The 10,250-nt window shown below is 44.5% G+C and overlaps 1 protein-coding gene across 5 annotated transcripts in view; it reads left to right on the top strand.

Moving 5' to 3' along the window:
* IL20RB (interleukin 20 receptor subunit beta) overlaps positions 1–10,250 on the top strand; it is a 33,542-nt gene that overhangs the window by 18,668 nt on the left and 4,624 nt on the right. For 2 of the 5 annotated variants that reach the window (XM_006907210.3, XM_006907213.1), the window contains 5 exons: positions 1,089–1,213; positions 1,560–1,658; positions 3,323–3,473; positions 8,571–8,654; positions 9,172–9,314. In XM_006907210.3, the coding sequence (XP_006907272.1) occupies positions 1,089–1,213; positions 1,560–1,658; positions 3,323–3,473; positions 8,571–8,654; positions 9,172–9,314 (602 nt within the window). The remainder of the gene's footprint in view (positions 1–1,088; positions 1,214–1,559; positions 1,659–3,322; positions 3,474–8,570; positions 8,655–9,171; positions 9,315–10,250) is intronic. The other 3 variants (XM_006907211.3, XM_006907212.3, XM_006907214.3) reach the window with 3 other exon arrangements.

Here is a 10,250-nt window from a genome sequence, read left to right as displayed (position 1 = left end):
GAATAGTGTTTACTTTCTTTTGGATAGATTAAAAGAGTCTGCAGAATACACAGTACAGAGATTCCTGCCCCAACACTGTCAAAACACTCTCTGAACTGAAATGACTTTAAGTCATTTTTTCGAATTCTATTCTCAATAAAGATGAAGATCGGAGGATCCAATTCTAATCATGTTTGACCTAAAACTGGAGGAGTCAAACATCTCTCTTCTTTCTGGAGGTATTTCAGAGGTAGTTCTAATGGTACTGTGTGCTCATATGAAGTCTCTGAACTGGATGTTTTGCACAATTGGAAGATTCCCCAAGTCTTCCTGTTGTCTGTCCAGGCAGCTCTTCAAATGCCAGGAATTGCTCTGCTCTCTGAAAACTCCCTGTAGGAACTGACTTTCTTTTTCTTTTGAGTGTCCTCTGACCCCAGTACAGGAGGATTTAGCCCAGAACACACTCCATTCTACTTCCCAAACCAAGGGTGGCCCTTCTGGTCCTGCAGTGTCTGGATCTGAGAGGCAAGCATGGATCCATCATCACTAGCCAGAGACTAGAGATGGCCTGTGTGGGCCCTTCTGTTCTTGGTCTGCTAATGGGAAAGTATCCATGGGGGCTGCTGGCCAATCTATTTGGAATCCAGCAATGTGAAAGATAATGTTTATGCTTATGCTGTAATTTGTAGAGTTGATTATTGAAATTTGTAAAGCCTTCTGATTTTCCAACATCCCCATTAAGGATATGAGATGAAGAATCCTTGGGCCGAGTATAGAATGGCCGGCCCATCCACAGGCTGCTGATTGGCTGATGCTTGAAAGTCAGCAGCAGCCAGTGCATATCACTGATCCATATGAACTGTAGATAAGTCTTTGTCATTTGTTTGTTTGTTTTTCATTTGCTTGTTATTCAAAAAGTATTTACTGAGCACCTGCTGAGTACAGGAGAGTATTGGCACACATGCTTCTGCACGCTGTGAAGCGACATTCGACACCCTCCCTTCCCCCAAGCTGGGCGTGTTTCCACTGATAACTTGGTCATGGTCTACTGGGACAGAAATCAGTCCTATCTAGGGCTGGCTTTGATTCTCCTCCTATCTCGCCAACAGCTATCCTAACTCCACCTGAAATGGAAATTACCAAGGATGGCTTCCACCTGGTTATTAACCTGGAAGATCTGGGGCCCCAGTTTGAGTTCCTCGTTGCCTACTGGAAAAGGGAACCTGGTGCCAAGGTGAGATTTCTGACCTTGGCCTTTGAGTCAGGCTTTGAGGAAAGAGTCACAGACCTCTGAGAGGTGAGTGTGAAAGGCCAGACCCTGCAGTGTTCACTGTCTGAGGTGGCCCAAGGATAAGAAGGCCTGAGTGAAGTGTGGGAAAGGAAAGATGTGAGTAGGCTGACAATCCCAGTAGCCTCCTCTTCAAGGACTGCCTTGGTCCAACCCAGGCCTTGGTGGGGATCCTTCTCAGGCCAGATTTGCTAAAGTAGGGAGACTGCCTCCTTGCTCTAAACTCTAACATAGTTGGATGCACAATACCTTTTCAAGCATTTCTTCTCCCTTGTTGGCTTGTCTTTCGCAGTCATTCTCTCTGGCATGTTTAGGGGCAGCAGACACCAGTGTGTTCCAGATCAACTGCATGATTTCAAAAGCGTATGAAGCTGGCACAAGCCTTTCGAGGGTGTGTATCTGGGCAGGGTACAGAAGTTGGGGCAGAGAGCCAGCAGCTGGCTTATGGATAAACCTGTCTAATTATGAGCTGGTGGGTCACCCAGATGCCTAGATGGGGTGCTACCCCTCCCTGTGAGATGGCTGCTGCAGGCTGGAATGAATGTGAGGTCAGCTCTCCCAGAGGGAATGGTCAAATGGCAGCAGCCACAGCAGCAGAAGGGGTGGAACTTGAGCAGAAACCAGGAGACAGTCAAACCTATGGAAGCCCTGTCCAAGCTGATGTGGTGACAAGGCCCACTCCAGCCAATACAAACAAAAATAGACTTGATCATAAGGGTTACTATGATGCAATAAGGGCCTCTCACAGAATCTCTGAACAGAGCTGGCCCAGACTCCCTTATCCAGGAACCCTCACCTGTGGAGTCTTCTAATGGGTCCTCTCCATTGTACTCTTTGTGCGGCCTTCTCTGAGCTTACCCAGGCCTTGATTCCTTATCACTCCTTCCTACACATTCCTGTGGCTATGCTTCACTAGCCCCTCAAGACCTCTCTGGCCTGATTCCCCCTCACTGCAGCCTCTCCCCTTTGCCCTTGCTTCTAGCTCCAGATATATTCAGTTTCCCAAGACTAATTCCTAGGAGAGGAAATTTGATTGGTCCTGCTTATATTATCAGGCCAAACTTAGGGGTCATAGGCTGCTGGCTGGCTCTGATAGACTTTCTCAGGCCAGGTACCCCTGACCTCATAGTGGTATCTTAGGGGGCAGGGCATGTGCCCCAGCACCCACTCAACAGGGGCTGTAGGTTGGATAGCTTCCCCTGAGAGGCAATATGCATATGTAGACAGCCATTAACAATGGTTTCCAATATTTACTTCTGCTGGATCAGGGCCCAGTGATAAGATATGGCATTGTCAGCCAGGCAGATGGAGTGGTGTGGGGGACAGATCAGAGCCTGGGCAAGAGGGAGCATGCAGCTACCTCAGATTCTTTGGGACGGAGCCCACTCCCCACCCGTGGAAACTGGGAGGGCCAGTGCTGAGAGAGGAGCATGTCCCTGAGTCATCTGGGCTTTGCCCAGACAAGCATCCACTGGTTCAGATGTGGAGCACAGGCCTCATGGAGTGGGTGGAAGGGGAGGGATGTATAGATGGATAAATAGAGGGGTGGATGGGTGGATGGGTGGATGTATGAGGAGGCATTGCCCACCAGTTCCATTGCTTCTGTGCACTGATCCCCTCTGGCAGCAGTGGCCATGCCAGGGCCCTGGCTCAGTCATATTTTTGACCTTCAGGTCTCTGCCCACATGTTATCTTATCAGAGAGGTCTTCCCTAACCATTCTGTTTAGTGCTTCTTCATCACTCTACCTTCTTGCCCTGCTTTATTTTTCTTATCACCACCCGACAAATATATGTCTCTCTTCCCCCACATAAGCTCCATGAGAGCAGGGACTTTTTTTGTTAAATGCTATGTCCCAGTGCTTACAACACTGCTTGGCACATAGAAGGTGTTTAACAAATAAGCAAATATGAATGAATGAAGGAAGGAAGGAATGAAAGAAAACATTCTGTATACAACCCAGAAAGAAAGTATCTACAGCTTTCCTTCCCTGGCTCTTCTCTCCCTTTCCTGTCTTGCTTCCCTCAGTACATAACTGTTTTCTTGTCTCTTAAAGGAACATGTCAAAATGGTGAGGAGCGGGGGTATTCCAGTGCACTTGGAAACCATGGAACCGGGGGCTACTTACTGTATAAAGGCCCAGACATTCGTGAAGGCCATTGGGAGGCAGAGTGCCTTCAGCCAGGCAGAATGTGTCAAGGTGCAAGGTAAGGGTGGCCTGTCTATTCCCTGCAGTCCTGCACAGGTGACAGCCCCTCTAGTGGACACTTGCCTGCCTGTTGGGTCCTTTGGTTCTGAGTCTCCCCTTGGTCTCACTGATCTTCTTCCCAGGGTGGGTGGGTTCCTGTGGTGAAAGTGTGCTTCGCTCTAATTCCCCTAGAGGCAGGAGTCCACCCTGGGGCTGGATGGGGGTCCTCTGAGCAGCTATTTGGAATACTTTCTCCCTGAAAGCTCCCTAGCCCTGGGACAATATGTTGCAAGGCTGGTTTGTACAGATCTATGTACAAAGTAATTATTAAAGCATTGTCTGTGATAGCAAAATACCACAGGAACCCAGGGAGAACTGCCTGTGAATCAGAGGCGGGGCGCAGGAGAGGCAGCCAGAAACTTGAGAGTCAGGCCTTATGAGGAGGCAGCCCATTATATATCATAGCTGCTTTTAGCTAGAAGGGACCGTACGGGAAGTCTATAGACTCTTGTTTGACTTAATTTTTCCCTTTGCATTTTTTATGGTCTAAAAACCCACAATGTTTAAAAACCCTTTGAAAAGAAACAAAACCAAACAAAACCACACACCCCACCATTCTGCCACACAAACATACCACTAGTGACATTTTTGTGTATAAATTTTTACCCTTTAAAAAAAGTAATTATTATTTTGAATATTTAGTACGTTCATAAGGTTAAAAAAATATGATGATATACATAGAAACTCTCCTTCCTACTCCTCTTTACCATTCTTTCCCACCCCACCCCCTCCCCCAGGTACTAGCTTCTTGTATATTCTTCTAAAGACTTTTAAATGCATGTACAAGTAAATCAGTATACTTCTATATATTTCCCTTCTTTTTAGCACAAATGTTAGCATACTCTATGCACTATTCTGAATCTTGTCTTTTTTTCCTTTATATATCTTGTAGATTTTTCCATATCTATAAAGAACTTCCTCATCCTTCTTTAGGGCTACACATAGTATGCCATTGCGTGCATATATAGCTAATTTAACTAGCCACCTATTTATGGGCATTTAGTTTTTTCCCCAGTATTTTGCTATCACAGACAATGCTTTAATAATTACTTTGTACATAGATCGTTTTGCTGGTATATTTGAAAGTTAAATTCCTGGAAGTAGAGTTGCCTGGTCGAAGAGGTATATGCATTTAAATTTTGACCGCTGTTCCCAAATTGCCCTCCGAAGCGGTATTATCCTTTCATCAATGCCTTGTGTAGACACATGCAGTCATATTGCACATTTGCTTTGCACCTGTTTCTTCACAAATATCCATAACATTCCCATGTAAATTTTCTGATTACCATTTTATACTAGTTTTTAAAACTATATAGGTCAAGCTTTTTAAAAAATTCAAACAAAACAGAAGTATGTAAAGTAAAATGTACATGTTTTCCACTCAGGAATTTATTTTGGCAAGTTTGGCATTTAATCTTCCAGTGATTGTGTGATACTAATGCTCATAGGCACAAATAGGACTGTACTGTGCTGACTGTTCTGTAGCTTGCTTGTCTTCAGTTAGTAGTGTATTGTGAACGTCATGTCATTACACATGGATCTACCTCATTTTCCCCCCAGCTTTATTGAAATATAATAGACAATTAGTTGCTCGTATTTACATTGTACAATTCAATGAGTTTTTTTCAATTATAATTCGCATACAATAATATATTAGTTTCAGTTGTACGGCATAGTGATTAGAGATCTGTTAACTCACAAGGTGATCACCCCGCTAAATCTAGTACCCTCTTCCCCCTTACATATTTATTACAACATTGCTGATTATTTTCCTTATGCTATACTTTATATATCCATGACCATTTTGTGACTATCTATTTGTACTTCTTAATCCCTTCACCCTTTTTCCCTGTTCCCATCTAGTAGCCCTCAAAATATTCTCTGTATCTATGAGTTTGTTTCCACTTTTTTTTTTTTTGTCATTGCTATGGTTTATTTTGTTCTTTAGATTCTACATGCATATGAAATCATGTGGTATTTGTCTTTATCTATTTACTTCAGTACCCTCTAGGTCCATCAAGGCAATATCTTTTTCCATCCCCTTCCTTATAATCTGTGTGTCGTCTAATCTGGAGTGAGTCTCTTGTAGGCAGCATATGTAGGGATCTTGTTTCCTTATCCATTCAGCCATCCTATATTTTTGTTGGAGCACATACGTGTTTCTCATTTGAGGTAACTGTTGATAGGTATGTAGTTATTACCAATCTTTATTCATGTTTTTGATATATGTCTTTTTCTTCTTAAAGAAGTCCCTCCAACATTTCCTGTAATACTGGCTTGGTGTTGATGAATTACTTTATTTTTGCCCGGGAAGCTCTTTATCTGTCCTTTGACTCTAAATGATAGCTTTGCTGGATAAAGTATTCTTGGTTGTAGATCCTGGGTTTTCATCATGTTGAATATTTTGTGCCAATCCCTTTTAGCCTGCAAAGTTTCTTTTGAGAAATCAGCTGCCATTCTTATGAGTGCTCCTTTGTAGGTAACTAATTGCTTTTCTCTTGCTGCTTTTGAGATTCTCTCTTTGCTTTTAACCTTTGGCATTTTAATTATAATGTGTCTTGGTGTGGTCCTCTTTGGGTTCCTCTTTTTGGGGACTCTGAGCTTCTTAGGGTTGTATGTCTATTTCCGTCACCAGGTTAGAGAAGGTTTCCATCATTATTTCTTCAAATAGGTTTTCAACTTCTTGTTCTCCCTCTTCTCCTTCAGGTACCCCTATGACTTAGATGTTTTTACATTTAATTTTGTCCCATAGCCTCCTTAAATTATTATTATAATCTTGGCTTCTTTTTTCTTGCCGTTCTGATTGAGTGTCCTTGGCTTCCCTATCCTCTATCTTGGTGGTTCGATCCTCTTCATTCACTTTGTTGATTCTCTCTAATATACTCTTCATCTCAGACAATGTATTCTTCATTTCTGACTGGTTCCCTTTTATAATTTCCATTTCCATTTTAATGTTTTTTTTTTTAATCTCTTTGTTAAAGTTCTCACTGAATTCTTCTACACTTCCCCTAAGGTCATTTGGCATCTTTATAACCAGTGTTTTGAACTCTGCATCTGATAGATTGCTTGACTCCATTATTTCTGGATCTCTGTTCTGTTCTCTCATATGGTTTCTGCATCTTCGTCTTCCCATTTTGGCTGCCTTTCTGTGTCTATTTCTATGTACTAAGCAAAGCTTCTAAGTCTCCCAGTCTTATTAGTGTGGCTTCGTGTAGTAGGTGTCCAGTGGCACAGTTGAGAGGGGTTCAGCTGCAGGCCAATTCAGCCCTAGCCTGTACCTCTCTAGGGCTACCTGTTAAGATTTAGCAAGCAATCCACAGAAGCTGTGCTTATAGTTGTCTCAAGAAGCCATGCCAGAAACCGAGATCAGCTGCCACCAGTGTGGGTCTTGGAGCTACTCAGCAAAGGGCACAGGACTTGCTGAGAATTCATCTGGATGTGGCTTGGGTGGGGCCATGAGTTGGGGGAAGAAGAGTTTCAGGGAATCCTCTGGGTAGAGCGATCTCTGTTATCTAGTCTGATGATGTCTCAACTGTGGTGGCACTGAGTCCCCACACTGAGAGGAGAGAGGGTTCAACAGAGGAACAATGGGTACCACTAGCACTTCTGCTCAGGAGAAAGACTCACCTCTTGTCCTCACTCCAACAACTCACTGTCCTCCTGTAAGTCCCTGATGCCCCCTAGAGCACCCGACCCAGCGCTTGAGCTCAGAGCAAGTGAGTCCGTCTCTGCGAGAAAGTCCAGTTGCTGTCACGGCCCCTTTAAGAGGATCTGCAGGTGCTGGCTGCTCTGTTAAAGCCTCTGTTTCACTCAGCTGCTGGGGTTGGGCAGCCTTGCATCTTCGTGCCCTTCTACCTTCTGCCATTGCAGGGTGATTTCTCCTTTCTCTCCCTAGTTGTAGAGCTTCTGTTCATCTAGATGCCAGATGACTCTGCTTGCTGTGTGCTCTGTTTTTGTCATACTTTTGTTGTGTTTTCAAGAGCAGATGAACAAAGTTTCTATCATCTATGCCATTTTGCCCAGTCTCTCAGATTTTTCAGCCAATGGTCCCCAAACTTTTAGAACCAGGGACTGGTGCTCCTATAAGAATCTAATGCCTGATGATCTGAGGTGGAGCTGAGGCGGTGATGCTAGTGCTGGGGAGTGGCTGCAAATACAGATCTGGATCTACATCATTTTTACCTCATTTTTAAAGAAGATGCACAAAAAGCCAATATATGGATGTGCCAAAATATGTGTAACCGTCCCCTATTAATAGGTATATTTTGTGTTTTCCAGTCTTTTGCCACTACAAACCATGCTGTAGTGAACAAGCTTGTATATATCCTAATTCTCATTTTAATAGCTGAATTCCTAACCTACCATGCTGATGTTCCATAGTATATTAAATCTTCCCCTATTTGTGGAGGAAGGGTTAGGTTATTTCCATGTGTTAAGTCATTTCCATTTGCTTTTGAAAATGATGTTCAATGACGGATTCATTCATTCACTCAGTGAGTATTTATTGGGCATTGACTATGTGCCAAGTGCTGGCCTAGTCCCTGGGATACAGCAGGGAAGTCCCTGCTCTCATGAAGCTTACTTTCTAGTTGGAGAGACAGGCTACAGACAAACAAATGAGATAGTTTCCCTTGTGGTACGTGCTATGAAGAAAATGCACAGGGCACGCCTGGAGGTGGTGGGAGGTGTAGATAGTCTACTTTGAGCAGAGAGAGAGACTGGTTGTGCATAGGCTGTTGCTCTAGTCCAGATATTGCTATGAAACTGCTTTACGCATATGATTGTTTCCTTTCTTAAAATTATTTTTTTTTGGAATCCACTCACAGGAGTAGATGAAAGAGTATGAACATTTGTATATATTGCCAAAATATTTTCCAAAAGCATAGAAACAAAGTACAGTGTCCCCAGACACATATGTAAGACCACCAGCTTCTCTGCAGCCTCACTGGCTGTTCCACCCTTTACACTGGGGGTCCAGCTAGCGGGGCTAAATGAGTTGCTCGAGGTATATAGAACAGAGTGATGGGAAAATAACCCATCCCTTCTGTGTCTTCAGATGCTCCCACTTGGTACTTCCTGATCCATTTACTTAGTAGAATGACCACAGGCTTTGGAGCCAGCCCTACCTGTGTGACAGGGGGTAAGTCACTTAACCATACATAATAAGGCCATGATATATCAGTTATTGTGTGACTGTTTTCTGAACTCAGTATTTTCCTACATAATATGAATCTATGCCAAGAGCAAATTGTGAAACACACTTTGTTTTCAGTTACCGCCCAGCTCCCTTCTGTGCTGTTCTCTTTTGGCACCTCCCCCTTATCCGGCCCGGAGCCTGGCACTCTGCCTTCCTCCTGGCAGTGGCGCCAAGGTACGTGCTAACACAGCTAGTGGCTTAACTGTTAATGCTCCTCCCTTTCCCTTCCTAAGAAAAAGATTTTAATCTTCCCTGGGGCTTTCTGGAAACCAAGCCTTAATCTGGATTCTAGAATAAAATGTTTTTAATGGTGGTAATTTTAGTCACTAGGGCATCCATCAAATCTCAGGATATCTTGGCCAGTGTACAGAGCTAACTCCAGGAAAGTGAGGGAGGCCCAGGACTGGAGATTTCATCTTCACCATGTCTCCTAAGCCTGTTCTTATCTTTTCATTGCCAGGAGAGACCCTCCCCCTGGTGCTGGCCCTGTTTATGTTTGTTGGTTTCATGCTGATCCTGGTGGTGGTGCCACTGTTTATCTGGAAGATGGGCCGGCTGCTCCAGTCCTCCTGTTGCCCTGTGGTGGTGCTTCCTGACACCTTGGTAAGAGTGCTCTGTTTTTCTTTTCAGCATGACACTGACCAGGGTAATTTGGGCTGTAGTTGGGCATGGGCACACATTTTCTGGGTCGACAAGCATTTGTGCAGGATGTCACTTTTAATTAGAGGAGCTGGGAAAGACTTCCCTTCTCCAGGGAGTAGGGACCTTTCTCAGTCCCATGAGGCCACTGCCACTTGCCCTCAGAACCTGGCAGGCCAAAGGAACAGCTGTGTTGCCCAGCCCAGGATGCTCAGCATTTCAGGAATCACGCATAGTCTTACCATTCTGGACTAGCCTGCCAAGCATTCTTGGCCCCTTCCCATGATTATAAGAGCAGCTACATCCAGTTACTTGTTCCACACAACATATTCAGTTCACATGCCAAAAGCCTCATTGGTTCTCAGGGTGAAGTGCATGTGTGCGAATGTGGGAGGCATGGACTGTACTTTGCCTTTGGCTGGGAACAGGGGAACAATCTGGACCTGCCCGATGACTTAGGATATCCACCTGTTTTCTCAGCTCCTCGCAAGCCCAGTGTTCTTCTCTTACTCCTGAGGACACTTGACCACCAAGGCTTCCCAGTGGGGATAGGACTTGTGTGCCCACACCAGGGTGGGAGAGAAGCAAAAGCAGGCCTCTAGCATCTCTCCTCATTGTTCCATCTGGCTGCTTCCTGTCCCCTCCCCAGCTCCCTCCAGACCTCAACACATGAAGCAGCTCAAAAACAAAGAAAAACAACAACAAACAAAAACGAACCCATTTCTGCCACCTTAGGGATTTCTCACAGTTCTCTCCTGGGAGGAAGGAGTTACTAGTCAGCTTCTCAGAAGCAACTAGAGCGGGACCTGCCTGCAACCTACACATTCCTGTAGTTCTGCATCAGCCTGGAGTCGCTCTGGAGGGAGCCACTCTTGTGCTCTCTGCATGTCCCTGAGAGTG

The sequence above is a fragment of the Pteropus alecto genome, unplaced genomic scaffold (genome assembly GCF_000325575.1).
Source record: "Pteropus alecto unplaced genomic scaffold, ASM32557v1 scaffold92, whole genome shotgun sequence".
Classification (NCBI taxonomy): domain Eukaryota; kingdom Metazoa; phylum Chordata; class Mammalia; order Chiroptera; family Pteropodidae; genus Pteropus; species Pteropus alecto.
This window is presented reverse-complemented; position numbering and strand designations above follow the sequence as displayed.